Genomic DNA, 17154 nt, shown 5'->3' with positions numbered 1-17154 from the left:
TTATGGCACTATCTTTACTCATGCTGTTTAACCACTTTATCTTACTATTTCATAAAGGAAAATTTACATTGGATTGTACATTTTGTGCACATCTTTTGTGGATAAAAATGACATCCAGAGGGTGTGTCAATGTGTATTTGACGGTGCGTTCATGAATATCTGAAAAATCACAATCAAAAAAATAAATTTTTCGATTATGTTGGTGCGGGGAGGGTCTTTCTTCCTATCCGATAAAATTATCATTTTAATCTAATCTGGGATTACCTTACTTTGTTATGCGCCATTTATAACTGTAATTTTGCCACATAAGCATGCAGAGGCTGAAGTAATTTCATTGTGTATGTCATAATATAAAGAGATTTAAAATAACACACCTGATATATAGTTACCTATACAACACGGGGTGAGACAGCTTAACTGGAAAATAACAAAAATATTCATACATACACATACACATACTCATATACTACTCATACTCATACACAAGTTAGAAATAATGAGCGGTAGCAGAGTCTTCTTTTCAAGACGTCTTTGAATGCATCTTCCTTCGACACGCTCCCGTCATTCCGTACAGGCCTCTGATTGGCTGTCGTCGTGACTGCCGTAGCGTTGATTGGTTGGAAGACGACACTGATAAACGGGAAGCTAAAAAAAAAAAATCTTGTCAACCAAAGTGTACGTAACCTTTTGCCTCACATCTCTGCCGTCCACCAACCCAGCGTTCCGCCACGACACCCCGATCTGAGCCGATCCCCTCTGGAAAAGTAAAATGGGGTGTTTCTTTTCGAAGAAATCTAAAAGAAAGTCGTCTGAAAAAGAGGATCGCACACCGACAACAACGACCGTCGAAACTACCGCGACAAGCAACGCGGTTCCCCTTGGCAACAACACCGACGAGCCTCCGAAGCAGTACAGCTGGGATAAGAGAGAGAAGGTAACAGCGATATGAATAAAACAAAATGAAGCAGACTGGTTATTTGGTGCATTGCTTTGAGCCAGCTAACATTGGTTTACTGGTGTTTTTTAAACCCCGTTTCACTGGTGCGTCCCTTCGCTTCCACGTACTAATAAAGCGCAGTTAGCTAACTTCATTTACAAGTTTAAACCACGACCTGGTGGGATTTTTGCTTCTATTCATTATTTCCAAACCGATTTCCTAAGTGATGGCCCCATACAGGTCAACGAGCACTGTTTATTTACTGACATTAAGGGACCAGCACCAATACCGGAATCGAAATGTGTGAACTGAAAGCCAGCTGAACAGAGGATTCGTGCGGTGCTAATCATACTTTGACAACAGTGCTGAGTTTTAGGCTCAAAGCCCCCTCCTCCCCTCTCTGTCCCTCAATCCGGCTTTATCTCATTATGGGATTACAACACGGTGCTGTGCAGCTCCCTGCTCAGTCCAGATGACCACACTCAAAGGCGTTAACCGAGGGCTGCTTCAACTTCCGTTTTGACTGACTGAACGTTGCACCTTATACATAGTATACCAAACAACGCCTTATATGAGTCAGTATGCGGTTGTGGAGGTTGTAAATAGTTTATTTATAGGCAGTGGGACAAAAGTTAAAGAAAATTCTGTTCATTACTGGCTCAGGTATGTTGTGTAGAAATGATTTTACTAAAATATCACTGTTATTAATGGCTGCTAAAGGTGGGAACAGATCTTAATATTGGAAGGTTAAACATTGTGATGCATCTAAAAAATATATGTCAGATGCTCATATTGGTCTCCTTTCTCTCTTCATAGGTTGATCCCAAAGACTACACACTGAGTGGGCTCAAAGATGTCACAGTGGGCCGTCTGCCTGGAAAACTGAACGGACAACAGTTTGTCATCCAGGAGTGTGAAAACTGTAACATCTATGTATTCGACCACTCGGCCACTATCACCATCGACGACTGTGTCAACTGCCGCATCGTCCTTGGACCTGTCAAGGGCAGTGTGTTTTTCAGAGATTGTAAGGACATCAAGTGTGTGGTGGCCTGTCAGCAGTTTCGCACTCGAGACTGTAAAAAGATGGAGGTTTTCTTGTGCTGTGCCACTCAGCCTATCATCGAGTCCTCCACGGGTATGAAGTTTAGTTGCTTTCAGTACTTCTATCCTGAGCTGGCCTTCCACTTCAAGGATGCCGGGCTAAGTATATTTAACAACAACTGGAGCAACATCCATGATTTTACGCCAGTGGCTGGAGAGAACAACTGGAGCTTGTTGCCTGAGGCCTCAGCAGTTCTGGATTTTATACCAGCCCCAGATCCAGACTCTGAGTTCAAGTCCGTGCGAATCTCCACTGACCCTGTACGCAGCATTGTGCCTTTGACAAAGGGAGGGAGACGTAAGGACAGTGAAGAGTCCTGCCTCTTTGTTTTCTTTGCTGGAGAGTATACCACAGCAAATGCACGCAAACTGATTGATGAGGTGAGAATATATATAAATAAGACGTTTCACTTACTTTAACACCAACAGTGCTGGGTAAAGCAGGAAGTCCCTTTTTATATCTGAATGGAAAAATTGCAATACTTGGCTTGAAGTCAGCCACTTTGTAACTGCAGTAATAGTTTTCAGAATCAATCAAAAATAAAACCAAACCACTGCAAATTATCAAAATGGTACAATTTTCAAGAGGGGGCACAAGGTGATCAAAATATTCAACTTCACTTTTATGAAGCTAAATATTGTGTTCAAAGCTAATCAAGCTTCAGTTTCATGGAGTAATCCTAAACAAGTAGAACAATCTGAGGTTGGTCAATGGTTGGCCAAATTGAATGAGTTGCATCACCACTGAAGCTTATCCTTATGTCAGTTAACAAAGTAGGCTAAAAATAACACATTACCTAATTATAGCTTCTGAATATTTTAACTTTGAGTTTAAAAAGCTGGAGACCCCTCAGTTAAAACTGTTACATCAGCATGTGTTGAATATGTTTTCTTTCTCATGTGTTTTGCCAAGGCATTGGCATCTATATTATCTAGATAGCTGAAATGTTGAATTAACTAGTAGTTAAATATGAACATACCCAACATCCTAAAATACAGTCCCGAGCTGACTGTGTTGCAACATGAAAATTCCAGTTATGTTTGTACTGTTGCCAAACTGCATGACTGTATCACATAACAACGAGGCTGGTTAAGATGCCTCATTGCAAGACGCATCTTTACACTTTATCTCCTCTGGTTGTGGACATCAAGGTTTCTGTAAATATAACCTTTTTTAAAAATTTGTTTTGGACAGGTGACCACTAAAGGTTTTGTGCTAATCCAGACAAAGGAGGTCTCAATGCGACCTGAAGATGTGAAGAGAGTGTTTCAGAACAGTGCAGATGACCTTGTGGACTGGATCACCAAAGGTAATGTTCCCTTCTTTGTCATTTTTGTTTGTTTTATTATTGTTGCTGTGACATTACCTGCCCATTGACAGTAAACATATCTGACAAAGTACTCAAGACTAAGAGCCAATACTGTACATCTTACATTGTCTACATTGGGCCTACATTGGGCTGTTGTGCCGTAGTGGTGGCCAGATTGCAACCAGTGGGCTGCTGCAGCTCTCAGGTGGCAGTCAGGGCAATAAGGGTTGGGACAAGCTGTTGTTTTCACTTTCTTCGCCCAAATCTCTTGCTTGTCCAACAATTCAAACTAGCAACTTTGCAGTAACAAGTTTACTACTCTAACCTCTTGATACTGAAAAGAAACACTGTTGACTCTTTTTGGAGAATTGCATATTGTGGCAGCATTGCTGACTACTAGTTTTTTTAGTGCCATGTTAGTACACATTGCGGAAGTCATCTGAATCAGCATTACAATTACAATGCCATGAAATTTCACGGCCACCAGGAGATTTGAGATCACAGAGATCACATTTAGCTGTGCAGTCGTAGTGCTGTACTGCAGGATTGTAACTCTCTCATTTTACCTCTCTAGGACCAGTGATTGCCCTGGAGCTGAATGGTGACGGAGTTGTGGAAGTCTGTAAGAAGATTGCTCAAGATGTCTTCAGTGGCACCAAGGTAAGCACACTAAGTTTGTGGCATTTGCCTATATAAAAAAAAAAAAAACAAAAAAAACATGAGAAATATTGCCAAAAGTTTAGAATAAGTTATCTCCATTTTCCCGCAGGTGTTTGTCTCTGATAATGCAAATACATCCTCCCGAGATGTGGACAGCTTCTTCAACTTTGCAGACATGCAGATGGGCTTGTGAATCAATATATATCCAAATGCATTCAGCTTCTTGCCCCCCCCCCCCAAACATTGTGTCCTCCAGCTTGGGTTGAATGTGAATGGCCTTTGATCACATGCCTTTTTCGTTCTTAAAGAAAATAGGTAAGACTGGAAAATACTAAGGACTGTGTTTGATAATACAATTCCATTCATCAACTGAGTCTGCTGACTACATTTGCTTCCATATCATCCAAATCATTTGCTGTAAACCACCTAACATCCATTTGAGTGCTGTGAATATTTATATTTCTGTGAATGTATTTGATAATTCTGTTACTTTTATCAAATGTGAATGTAGGTCTTTGCTGTAAGTGTAATTCATTTAAGTTACTGTGTGAAAGCGTTGATGCAGTGGAAAACACATAAGCACAAGAATGCTTGAGGAAAAGAACTTTATTTATAAATCCTATTTTAATTTCATTTAGGGATTCATTTGTGTATGTGGTTTGATTAATGATCTTTTCTATAATTATGATATGTATATTTGAAACATGCTGTCTGGATGAAACCGTGTAATTGACATCTGTTAGACCAAAGTTGAATTATGAAATATTGTTAATCGGTCTCGGATTCACATTAATCAGTATGTTTACTCTAAACTCCTGTAAAAATGCTGGGTCAATTAATGTGATATATATATATATATATATATATATATATATATATATATATATATATTTGTTTTATACCTTACTTCTTCTCTCATAGAAACAAATTAAGGTTCTCAATCATAATTTTTAGTAAAAGTTTGCTTTTGAGCCAACTGAATAATCGACAGAAAGATTTGTGATGATGTTCATGGATACACATGAGCCAATTAGGATAAAAGGTTATAATCACAATATAGTAAATTATATCCTGAGTTCATATAGTATTGGTTTTCAAGGTTGCCAGTTAAAAAAAGAGAAAGAAGCAACAAAGTCCTGCTTCCTATTTGTAGCCACATTGACCAGTTGGGGTTTTGTTTTTTTGTTGTAGTTGTTTTTTTGCTCCTAAATTTTAATTTATGCAGCTAAGAATATTAGAATAAGCTGCAAGTGTACATACTCCTGTCTCACTGTCTGTATGTTGTGCTTTGTCTGGTTTTAAACTTTTAGAGCAACACTTCCGATGTAAGTGAATTAATCTGTATTGCTGGAGAAGCACATTGTTCAACTATTAGAAGTTTTTTAAAAATTGAAAACATCGTCTACATTCAGTGCGAGTTGTGGAGTTCATTAAGAAAGTGCCATCTCTGACTCAATGGCTAACAGCCGGACATCGACCAGGGTGTGGTAGGGCCTCTCATTTATTCTGTTTTCAGCGCAAAGGTGAATCTATAATCAGCCTGGGAGATCAAGTTTTGTACAATTGCCTTTATGAAAATATCCAAAGGGAAATCTTATGGTGAACTTTTGTATGTATCAACCTTTTATACTGTTGTAGAGCCACTTGTTTAAATGCACATCTGTATGTAACTTATTAATGTAAATTGCATTCTGTCTTTATTAAAACTGCAGAATGTCTGAAAGCACATTACTGACTATTTGATTGCTCGTTGTATGACTGCTGATGAGGACTGCTAGTCGACGTTCAGACAGTGAACAAATCGAGCGCACCCGGGCTGGAGGGAAAGCGGCGGGGCTTAGGACCCGGCGGGACGCGCCGTACAATAGAGCTGTTGTGCCGTAGTGGTGGCCAGATTGCAACCTTGGAGATTCCCATTGAGGTGGGCTACAAAAAACTCAAATTCACCCGGAGACGCAACCGGAGCCTCTGCTTTCTGAGCCAGCATCTGAGGTGTTGTCCTGGCGGACATGTGGCCGCAGTGAAGCGGCCGGCCGCGGCGCGGAGGGAAGGTAAGAGGGACAAATGCGAACAATATGCTCGTGTGTTCGGCTCAGTGTGGCAGCTCTTCCCCGGATGGTTTATCCAGGCCACGGGGCCCGCAGCTCCTCCGGCTTTTACCCCACTCCCTGCTGGGCTTTCTGACTGGATCCGCCTCTTTGTGCTCCACAGTGAGCCCGCCGGAGTCGGACAAATGTCCGCCTTGATGGCTGTAGGAAGTGACATCTTTGTACGATGGTGGCGCCCATGTTTAATTTTTCCCAAGCCCGCAGTACAGCCCTCTCCAGGCCTCCGTCCGTCTGCGCGCGCGCGCGTGTGTGCGCGTTTGGCGCCAACGCGGCTCTTTGGGCAGGGCAGGCTCTTGGGTTTGTTCACGGATTTATTTCTGTTGGAGTCTCCAGTCTGCGTGTAGTTTTGGTGTAATCGCAGCTAATAGGCGCTTGTGTAAAGGGGGATATTTAAAGAAGAAGCAGTTTGGTGAAAGGCTTCTGTTTGTTCAGCGGGCTGTGAACTGTGTGACGTCACATCCGTGCACATGAACAGGCTGCAGCCCCCCACCACCTCACAATGGGAGTGTGAATGTTACCATTTCTTCCATTATCTTATGGTGCAGACCCCTGATGACTCTGACTGTACAGGTTCTAACATTGTGCATGCATTTGTGTTACTAAACCAGCAGCACAGTCATAACTTTGGGTGTTGTGGTCCTGAAATATTTACTATCTCTACCATGTAGTAAATGGTAAAACACGAGAAAAGAGCATCATGGGACTGCAGATGATTAACATCATCATCACAGAAATAATCTGTCCAGCCCTTTTTTAAGTATTCGTCCATAAAATGACAAAGTTACACAAATTTCCCATCACCTTCATCCAGACGAACCAAAGGCCTTCAGATTACAGTGATATAAAACAGAGAAAAACAGCAAATCTACACAAATAAGAACTTGACACCCATTGTTGTTTTTACTCTAAATGACTTAAACATTGAATCATAATAGCTGTTGTTAGTTTTCTATTCATCTGCAGAATAGTTTCTTCTCGCACTCAGAAAACAGAGAGTAGAGGCAGGATGACACTCCTGAAAATAACTCATTGGAAATGGGGGAGGTTACATATTTATCTCAGTGTGTATCATTTTGAAGTTTGCTCTCGTTCAGTATGCCATCTCTGGGTTTTGATATAGGCTGCGCCATATGCAAGAAAAATTCATACAGCAATTATGCTGATTTGCAATTGCAATTTAATTTGGAATTAATATGTTTCCTTTATATTTTTACTGAAGAAAAAATGCTAAAGAAACAATGATGTGACCTATATTTGCTTCATGCTCCAAACAAAAACATTATTTTATGTCTGGAGAACACAATGTTCGTCTCCTTGCTGCTAGATTAGAGCTAGGTATATCACAATGGTATAACGATTATTTGCCGGGTTTTACCAAAAATTGCAGTGGCACCTTTTTTGTTGATTTGCTTTTAGAGTACTTTGAGTCTTACATCTTTTAGTATCTGAACACATAGTTTGCGGTATTTCAGGATGTCAATGGCAGATGCCAGACTCTCTCATTGCAGCTACAGCGAAACACAGTTTACTGTGGTTTGTGCTCTGCAACTTAATCTTAAAAATAGCATTGAGTTTTATCCAGGACACACCTTGAAATAGTAGTAAGACCACAACATAAAGGTTTAGTGTGTATGTTACCAGTATGTCACTGAGGATACACTGTCGCCATGAACTAGATCTACAGATGGTGTAACAAGTAATTACCAGAGTGTATGTTAGTTTTGTTTGTTTTTTTACTTGCACTATGGTATAGAGTGGGTTTGGCCTGATGGCTTCACCCCTCCCACCCCTCCTGTCCTCATGAGGAATGTGAGGCATGTCCTGTCTGTTGAAACAGTGTATTACTGTATTATAGGCCACAACGGTTTGGACTCAAAGTATTTTAAAACATCAATGGCAGATACTGTGCTTCAAGATGGTTTAAAAGAACAAACAAACAAAAAATAATCAGTTACTATAATTATTCACCAGTAGTAGGTTAGTAACCTGGGCATTTAATGGCAAAGTTTGATGCTAAATGCTAAAATTCATTAAACAGAGACCTAGCTAAATCGTAACTACAAATCATAAGTGGTATAGTGCAAGTTGACAACATATTTATTGTTTGTGTGCCCATATCCCTACTTATCACTGCCATATTTTTTTATTCACAGGTATTAAATGAAGTGGCGATGGCTTTATTGCTTAGCAAGGATCCAGTAGCATGCTTATCAATTTGAAATTTATGGTGAGTAACAAGTGACAGTGTAAAGATTTTGAAAGCGTTACAATGTTTACTTTGCCTAAATGTCTGTCATCTTTTCTCTGCAGGATGTTACAGAATGAAACGTCTCAGATCCTTAAGCAGCAGTGACAGTTCTGACAATGAGAGTGAGTCATGTGCCAGAGAGACCCTTCAGCCCTGAACTGGACTGTATTTTATTTTCTCCACTATATTTCCATGAACATCCTCTTCCTTTACTTAGGTCCCTCAACTTCCTTCTGCTCATCCAACAAGTATGGCAGTAAACCTGGAACCCCCGCCTCAAACCCAAAGAAACCGGCTGAAGTAACGTCCCACTGCCATGAGTCTTTGTGGTGTTTTTTGTTGAGAGGAAAGGCTAGCATTAAACTGACCTTGGGCTCTGGCCTCTCTCCCCTCTTCTGCAGGTGTTCAGAAAAGACCTGATAAGTGCCATGAAGCTGCCAGACTCCCACCATGTTTCCCCAGAGGACTACTATCTGCTGGCAGACACCTGGAAGCAAGAGTGGGAGAAAGGAGTTCAGGTGCCAGCCAGTCCAGACACCATCCCAGAGCCATCAGTAAGGTAACACTGACTCTGTTACTAGGCTGCTAAACTAACTGTTTCATACACTTATGCCATGATTTGAATAGCTGTGCTAACGGATTTTAACTGTCTCTTTTGTGTTTGTTCAGAATTATTGCAGAAAAGACGAAGGAAGTCCTGTACAACCACCAGAGGAAGTACACTCTGTGCTCTGGACAGGAGTCAACTGAGCCAGGTTACTTAAACGTCAAAGAGCTGGCAGAGGCTATGTGTCGCTATGATCTGGATGACATGGACCTCTACTGGCTGCATGCACTCAACCGAGAACTCAACCACATGGGTAAGGAGCAGGATTGCAAAAGAGTAATCCCTCTTGAAATCCACATTATGCTATTTCATTGGGAGTTTATATTTACAGCTGCGGACATCAGTCCACATAAGATAGACAATCATAACAAACAGAGTGTTATGATTTTGATTCATGCTGTCCTGACAGGGGAGGAACCCATAGATGAGCTAACAATGGAGCGCACCATGGAAGCCCTGGAGAGGCAGTGTCATGACAACATGAACCATGCCATCGAGACAGTGGAGGGTTTGGGGATTGAGTATGATGAGGACGTTATCTGCGACGTGTGCCGCTCCCCCGACAGTGAGGAAGGCAATGACATGGTTTTCTGTGACAAGTGCAACATCTGTGTCCACCAGGTACACTTGACAATACCCAACAAGGGTCGAATTTGAGATAAAGTTTGATCAGTAGCCTTTTAACAGAAAACATGGTTATTATAACAGAAATAGGAGTTAGACATTGAGCTAACCTACAGATACAAACATTTAAATGTTGCTGTCAGTACCAGGAGGTTATTTTTTATAAAATCAACCTCATGTGCTGCCAGTGAATGTGTCAGTTTTACATCAGCTGGGATTGAGTGGGGAAAAAAAATATGTGTATCATATAATATTAGTCTCCCCACCCCACTTACCAAACACTGTTCTCCCCACAGGCCTGCTATGGCATCGTCAAAGTGCCAGTGGGAAACTGGCTGTGTAGGACATGTGTCCTTGGCCTTGATCCGCAGTGCCTTCTGTGTCCCCAGAAGGGTGGTGCCATGAAGGCTACACGAGAAGGTACCAAGTGGGCACATGTAAGCTGTGCCCTTTGGATACCAGAGGTAAATAAACAAACCCACATGCCCTGTTTTTTGCTTTGAGTAGTTTTGGTTTCGAAACTGTCCTCTAATGCTGTTCTCTAGGTGAGCATTGCCTGTCCTGAGAGGATGGAGCCTATAACCAAAATCTCCCACATCCCACCCAGCCGCTGGTCTCTCATCTGCAGTCTGTGTAAACTGAAGACAGGTGCATGTATCCAGGTGAGAATTGATCATCTTTAGTACCTCAGAATTATACAGTATGAACTAATGTAAAGAAAACTACAATTTAAATTGTAATTAAGTTTTTATAGTCCAGTTAAAGCCATGCTTCAACAAAAAGATGCCAAACATCACCATCTGAACATTTTTGGAAAAATGCACTTGGTTGGATGAACCGATCAGTGCCGCTCTAATATCAACAATAGATATAAAACTGCAGCCATCAGCCTCTTAGCAACTTTGCATTCACCCTCTGCCACTTATTTGTTTACGGTTTCATGTTGCTGGGTTGCCTGGACAGGTCACCAGTCCATCACAGGGCCAACATACAGTGACAACCAACCACTGATACTCAGTCCCAAAGTCAATTAAGGGTCACATATCAACCTAAACATGCATGTCTTTGGATGGTGTGAGGAAACCCACGTAAGCAAGAGAATATGCAAACTCCACACAGAAAGGCCCCAGGCATAACATACAACCTTCTTATTGTGGGGCAACAGCGCTAACTATTATGCCACCGTGCTGCCCGCAACTTTACATAAAGACATCCAAGAGTGAAAGCATGGACACAAATGTAGACAACAGAGCACCTGTTTACTAAAACTGAAATAGTCATTATTCAAATAACAATCTTTCAGTCATGTTGTTTTAAAAGCTTGCTTATTGAGTACAGTTGGATTCTCTTACAGTGTTTTCCAAGGATTACAAATCTTCGCCAGTGCCATTGTGTCCTTTTACTTTGCAGTACTCATATATAGTCCTTAATTTCAGTGCCACACAACCCTGCAGGCTATAACTCAAGTTGGGGAAATAAAGTTTCCTCAAAAAATGTTAATTCCTAAATCCTGCTCTTACTGCAATCTTGTTAAATTTAGTAATTGAGTTATCGTCTATACAGACATAATAACCAGTTTTTCCTCTTTGCTCCCAGTGCTCTGTTAAGAACTGCACCACTCCTTTCCATGTGACATGTGCCTTTGAGCACAGCCTGGAAATGAAGACCATTTTGGATGAAGGGGATGAAGTCAAGTTCAAGTCTTACTGCCTCAAGCACAGCAAATCTAAAGCTGGTGAGGTTACCCTGAGCCCAGCTCGCTCTAAACCCCCTGGTGAGGCAGGGAAGGTGGGCCAGCGGGCACAGAGACTGCAGGAGCTTGAGGGAGAATTCTATACTCTAATCCAGCTGGAGGGGCTGGCTCAGGCCCTCGGGCTCTCAGAACGCTTAGTGGACTTCATCTATCAGTACTGGAAGCTGAAGAGGAAAAGTAACTTTAACAGAGCTCTGTTGCCCCCTAAAGAGGATGAGGAGAACATGGTTCTGCAGCCTCAGGAGGACAGCATCCACACACGCATGCGGATGTTCATGCACCTGCGACAGGATTTGGAAAGAGTGGGTGCTTTTTTTTTTTCCCCCTCCCCTGTTCCTGATAGTGCTGAGTATCTGCATTTCTGGTTACATAGCACACACAAACACAAATGTTTGTTCACTTAATTGTATTTATCTCAGTTTATTTATTTCTGGATTAATCCCTTGATCTAAAAATATCAGGCCTTGTAGCCCAAGGTAACATCCTCAAATGTCTTGTTTGGTCATCCAAAACAAATGCAAAGGCCTCCATCAGACTGATGGAGGTCCTTGACTGACTGAAATGTTTTTCTTTAACTTTTTATTTTTCCAGAAACATTAAGACAAATAACTTGATTTTCCCTCTCTAAATTGAAGAAGTCAGTTATTTTGTGATCATTCTTAATTGGCTCAATGTTTTTATTTTGCAGGTGAGGAATTTGTGTTACATGGTGAGTCGACGGGAAAAGCTAAAGCTGTTGCAGAGTAAGGCCCAGGAGGAGATGTTCAACCTGCACGTGCAGCTCATGAACCATGAAATTTCTGCTGGTGAGCTGTCTCTTGTTTTATTCCTCCTTTTTTGCTAAAATTCTGTCAACGTTGGAACTGTAGTTGAATTTTTTTATCTTTTCTGCCAAAGGCCTTCCTGTTTCGTTTCCTTTGGAGAACATGCTGTTTCATCCTCCTCCACGGATCACTCTCAAGCTGAAAATGCCAAAAACCTCAAATCTTGGAAATGGGAATCTCAAATCCGGCAATGGGCCACTCTGTCCAGACAACAGTGGGAATGTTGCAGAACATGCAGGTGAAGGGCTGGGTCAGGGGAAGCCTCAGCTGCACAGTCTTTGTCGGAGAGAGGAGCGCTCCAACGGCCGACTGGCTTCCTCAAGCCATTTGAACAGCTCAATGCTGCCTATTAAACCAACTGGCAAACCATTAGCTCTTCATGCTGCACTTCATGGCCATTCATCCAACAGTAACTGCAAATTAGACCATGGTCGGGCATGTGTGGCCAAATCTAACAGTCTCATAGAGAAATTTGTCGCTCAGAAGGACAGTTCTTGCCAGACACCCAGTGATCAGGACACTTCAAATGAGGCTTTGGACAAGAGCAGCTTCCGGAAGTCTGCCATAGAGCACTTTGGCAGGTCATTCAAAGAGGCGACCATTAACTTGGTACGGACAACGGAGGACCTGCGAGCCTCCGACAAACTGTCCCGTAAGGGCTCAGCCAAGGAGAGACTATGGCCTAAACCCGTGTCTGAGCACAAAGTGAAAAGCATGCGATCATACCAGGATAGTGATGGATACTGCCCTGACCTGGAGCTCAGTGACTCAGAACCAGAGGCCAAAGGGCAGCACCGGCGGCAGGTCAGCCTGCCCCAGCCCAACGCTCCAAGGAAAGGAGTCAGTCGTGGAAAACAGTTGCTGGGCTCCAGAGAACCCATGCAAAGGTGACAGCTGTTTTTAGTTTTTTGTTGTTGTTTTGTTTTTTTTTTTTTTGTTTTCTCTCCTCTCTCCCACCTTAATCACTGCCTCTTTCCTTATGATCTGGCAAATAAGTGCCAGGCTGTGTTTCTTAATACAACCTAATCAGGGAGTAGACCCAGATAGCATGGTAATGGTGCTGTATACATGAGTGTTGTCATCAGCATCATTCTGTATGTATTGGTTTGAGAGGGACAAAGCTGATCAGACTTCTGAGATTGCCATGCTTGCTTTTTGTTTTGGCGAGCGTTACATTTTGTTCTCTGCACAACTTTGTATTAAACAGCCCTGTTTCCCTACGCCAAGGTTCAGTTTGCCTTTTACAAAAAAGTGGTAATAAGATATTTCAATAGGGATGTAAATATTGTTCCCCTTTATTGACATTTCATTGTGACTGTGGCCAGAAATTTAAAACTGCTATACCCGCTGGAAATTTAATCATGAACTTCAGATTCACTGGTGATAAACTGAACAATTCACCATTTACATTTGTCAAGCAATGGCGTCATTCTTTTAAAACACAAAAAACTTTCGTGCAAAGGATTGCAGTTTCACACTTTCAGTGGCTACAGTTTTTTTACGTCATGATAAAAAAAAATTGGCTCTTGTTTAAATGGAGGAAACGTATGAAAGTATAATTGCAGTCCCTGATGTGTTCTTCAGGAACAACCTGAAATAGGATGCAAACTAAAGTCTCAAACATATTTGCGATTGACAGCAGTGGCTCTGCCTATATTTCTGTCTTAAATCATCACAATCACTTTTTAAAATTGAATTTTGAAGAGCTTTGCCATGTATGAGCCAATGTTTACCACAAAAACCTATATTATATTATACAAGAAAAGCAAAACTTCACAAATGCCTCATTAATAATGTCTGAATACAAACTGCTGTATAATAACAGGCATCACTGTGGAAGCATCAAGTTTTTGGGCTGTCCATCCATGATGACAATATCTCGGGAACATTTAGAGAGACTTAGAGATTTAGCACAAATGCTGACTAAACTTATATGAACTGATCAGAGTTTACTGGTTAAAGGTCAGCAACCTCACAAAAGAGGTTTTAAAGTTCAAGCTAAGCATGACAGTTTTACACAAAATACAATAACGTGGTGAAAGGAAGGCATGTAAGGCCGAAAGTTTCTACTCCGACTCATAACATTCTGCAAAAACACTTTTCTGGCCATTGTTCATTGCTTAAACTCAGGAACATTAGGAAAATCATGACCATATCTTACGTTTGGCTGGATACCAAATTGCTTACATTAACCTTTGGCACACTGATCGAGTAATTTCTTTGCATCTACACCCACATTTGAAGGACTACTACGGCCATGGTTTCAACTTAGTGTCCATTCAGAAACAGCTTGATTGACCAAACACTTCAACTATAAAAGGGGTTTGACTTGCACTCTAAGCAAACAGTAGACACTATGAAACAAGTCAAGTCAAATCAATTTACATGAAATTTCCTGATATCATATGATATCACATTTTTGTCTAATTTCCTCAAAGTCTTATCAACAAGTGGCCCTGGACAGACAAATGCTAAGTGGTGTTTTGACTTTGCTAATATGCTTCCATGACTCTGTGATGATGGACTGACTGACTATTGAGAACAAGACCAAGACAAATTACCTCACTCACTGAAAGGAAAACCAAGAACAATGGTGCTAATTCCAATGAAAGTGAACAGAAGTGGCCTCACTACAAGCTGTTGAATCACTAAAGACACGCTACATTCTCAAGAAACTGTTAATGCTGAAGTGAAAAAAGATTTCACTTCCATCACTGTAATCATTTTACAAATACATTTTGTAAAATGCTGTCAACAAAGACTAATATCAAAATAATAAGTAAGAACACTCTCTTGTGCAGCTTAAGCAAATAGTGTCTTAGTGCATTTTTTGTTTTGTTAGACCAGCTTTTTATTACATTGTTGTGATTAGATTGGATTGTAAATTGCAAAAATAGGTGCACACTTGAACACTAACAGTTTCTATGAACAATAAGGACCAACATTTGCATTTTCACATGCTATGTTTCTCCTTTGGGAAATTTTTGAATAAAACATAAAAAAATGTCTTCTTTGTGTTGATTCATTTCATGCAAGACTTTTTGTTTGTAATAAATTTATTATTGGGAGGGAAGGAAAAATAATGACTGCTGACAGAATAGATTAGTAATACAGAGGAGTCTACTTATAATTGGGCCATTGTATCCTATATATAATTGGTAGCAGTAATTTAAATAAAAAGCTAGGTGGCAACAAAGCAACACTTAACTTGACTTTAGTCAGGCTTTTTGGGCTGTGAACCTCAAGACACATATTTTTAGCCTGAATATTGCAGGTATAATGAGTAAGAATTAATCACAGCTCTGTTCAGTTATGCTGTACTAGGTTGCATATTACCAGGACCTTGTAAACAGTTAAACTAAATAATATACATCCCATAATAATCAATGACATCACATGTCCATTCACTAACGAGAACAGTGAGAAAGACTCAGGATATACTGGTGTAGTCCAGTCTACAGTCAGCAATACTGGAGCACATTGTGTTGTTTGCATTACTACCCTGGTTAGTGCTGTTTCAGGATTTATTGACCTGCTGAAGAAGCTGTGTAAGACCTGACCAACCAGATTATGACAAACAAACACACTAATGAACAAATTTCTTCTCAGCCCACTACTACACAAAGGTTTGTTAAAATGAAATAATTTTTTAAAAGATAAAAAGCAGCTGTGATAGCGCATTTATTGTGTGCTTGACAGATTCTAACGCAGGAGAAGTACACATTAACACGTCTGACCAGCACCTTATCTACTACAGAGGACGTATTTTTGTTATTTCATTTTCTTCAATTTTTTTCTTCTTAATTTTACTTTTATTTGGCAAGGAGACTGAATAAACTGACTTAATAATCCTGACTATGGCCTTGCATACGACAATGGCTCATATTTGCTGATGTAAACAGTAGGGGTGGGAATCTTTTACTATCTCACGATTCGATTCAAATCCAACTTTTGGGGCTACAATTTGATTCAAAACGATTTAATTCATAATGATTTCTGCTTCTACCTATAGGTGTGCAAAGGATCCTCATGATCTATTCCAGTGTGCTTAGCAAGACAGAATGACAAATTGAGACATGAAAGTGTCTATTAAGTTTTAAACATTTATCTATGCTTAGATAGAGTGAGTAACAAAAATAAAAGTGTCTTTATAAAAAATAGTGCGGTTAAATATGGGTTGCTCATTTTGCAAACCTTGCACACTGTGAAGCTCATGTCAAGGTGGGTCTTCCCGGGCATTGGGTAGATAGAGCCCTATGAAATCCGCAATCACGAAAAAACAGAATGCATTATAAACAAAGAATAATACGGAACTGGCCGAATGTGGTGACTTGAGCGTAGTGGCCGTGGTTCAATTCCCAGTGGGGGCACCTTAACATGTCTAGGTTAATTGATGTAAATGTACGTGGTGACCCAAGCAGCACGGTGGTGTGGTGGCGTAGTGGTTACTGCTGTCACCCCGCAATAAGAATGGTGCGGTTCGATTCCCAGCAGAGAGTAGAGACTAGACCAGATCAGACCAGACTAGATGAGACACTACGTCAAACAAGACTCACTTGCAGAGCTTAGCACAAAGAGATTGACTATCATGTACTTCAATGGAGATGTCAGTTAATCGGTTAAAAACCAGTGCATGGGGAGAGAAGAAATTAAAAAGTTTACAGTGGATTTCATATTTCCACCAAAGTTGTGGGACTATTATGTTTTTGCTTAAATCTGTGGAAGCATTAAAGTTTTCAGTTATAACTGAAGAAATTGTATACATCTCATTACTTAAAACACTGTCCCCTAGTTCCCCTAGTAAACAGTAATCCAGCCTCCAAAATGCTAACTTTGGGTTTTATCATCTAGGTTAGCAGTTCACAATCTCTCAAAGCAAAACAAGGTCTCACTTTGGCCTCTTTTAATTCTTCATGAGCAGATCATTCAGAAAGTGATGTTTTCTCTTGATGGTTAATGGTTGTAAGGCAAAGAAGCAG

General features: G+C 40.7%; 2 protein-coding genes across 2 annotated transcripts; both read left to right on the top strand.

The window, feature by feature from the left end:
- Positions 1 to 668: 668 nt before the first annotated feature.
- On the top strand, positions 669 to 4854 carry rp2 (RP2 activator of ARL3 GTPase). Its single transcript, XM_029499394.1, has 5 exons — positions 669 to 934; positions 1754 to 2422; positions 3237 to 3351; positions 3926 to 4011; positions 4121 to 4854. Exons 1-5 carry the CDS (start codon positions 770 to 772, stop codon positions 4202 to 4204), a joined length of 1119 nt encoding a protein of 372 aa, XP_029355254.1. The 5' UTR covers positions 669 to 769; the 3' UTR covers positions 4205 to 4854.
- Positions 4855 to 5903: 1049 nt separating this feature from the next.
- On the top strand, positions 5904 to 15164 carry jade3 (jade family PHD finger 3). The gene is made up of 12 exons (XM_029499818.1): positions 5904 to 6062; positions 8273 to 8346; positions 8430 to 8489; positions 8585 to 8667; positions 8769 to 8926; positions 9037 to 9227; positions 9384 to 9595; positions 9895 to 10062; positions 10144 to 10260; positions 11195 to 11653; positions 12040 to 12157; positions 12249 to 15164. The coding sequence occupies exons 3-12, from the start codon at positions 8441 to 8443 to the stop codon at positions 13064 to 13066; spliced, it is 2373 nt and encodes a 790-aa protein (XP_029355678.1). The 5' UTR covers positions 5904 to 6062; positions 8273 to 8346; positions 8430 to 8440; the 3' UTR covers positions 13067 to 15164.
- Positions 15165 to 17154: the final 1990 nt, after the last annotated feature.

This window comes from Echeneis naucrates, chromosome 4, assembly GCF_900963305.1.
Source record: "Echeneis naucrates chromosome 4, fEcheNa1.1, whole genome shotgun sequence".
Lineage (NCBI taxonomy): Eukaryota > Metazoa > Chordata > Actinopteri > Carangiformes > Echeneidae > Echeneis > Echeneis naucrates.
Note: the sequence above shows the minus strand (reverse complement) of the source record. Positions and strands in the feature narration are given on the sequence as shown.

Coding starts and splice junctions, on each gene's coding strand:
- rp2 (XM_029499394.1), top strand. CDS start 770: ATGGGGTGTTTCTTTTCGAAGAAATCTAAAAGAAAGTCGTCTGAAAAA. Junction 2,423..3,236: donor CACGCAAACTGATTGATGAG/GTGAGAATATAT, acceptor TGTTTTGGACAG/GTGACCACTAAAGGTTTTGT. Junction 4,012..4,120: donor ATGTCTTCAGTGGCACCAAG/GTAAGCACACTA, acceptor ATTTTCCCGCAG/GTGTTTGTCTCTGATAATGC.
- jade3 (XM_029499818.1), top strand. CDS start 8,441: ATGAAACGTCTCAGATCCTTAAGCAGCAGTGACAGTTCTGACAATGAG. Junction 10,063..10,143: donor GTGCCCTTTGGATACCAGAG/GTAAATAAACAA, acceptor GCTGTTCTCTAG/GTGAGCATTGCCTGTCCTGA. Junction 12,158..12,248: donor GAACCATGAAATTTCTGCTG/GTGAGCTGTCTC, acceptor TTTCTGCCAAAG/GCCTTCCTGTTTCGTTTCCT.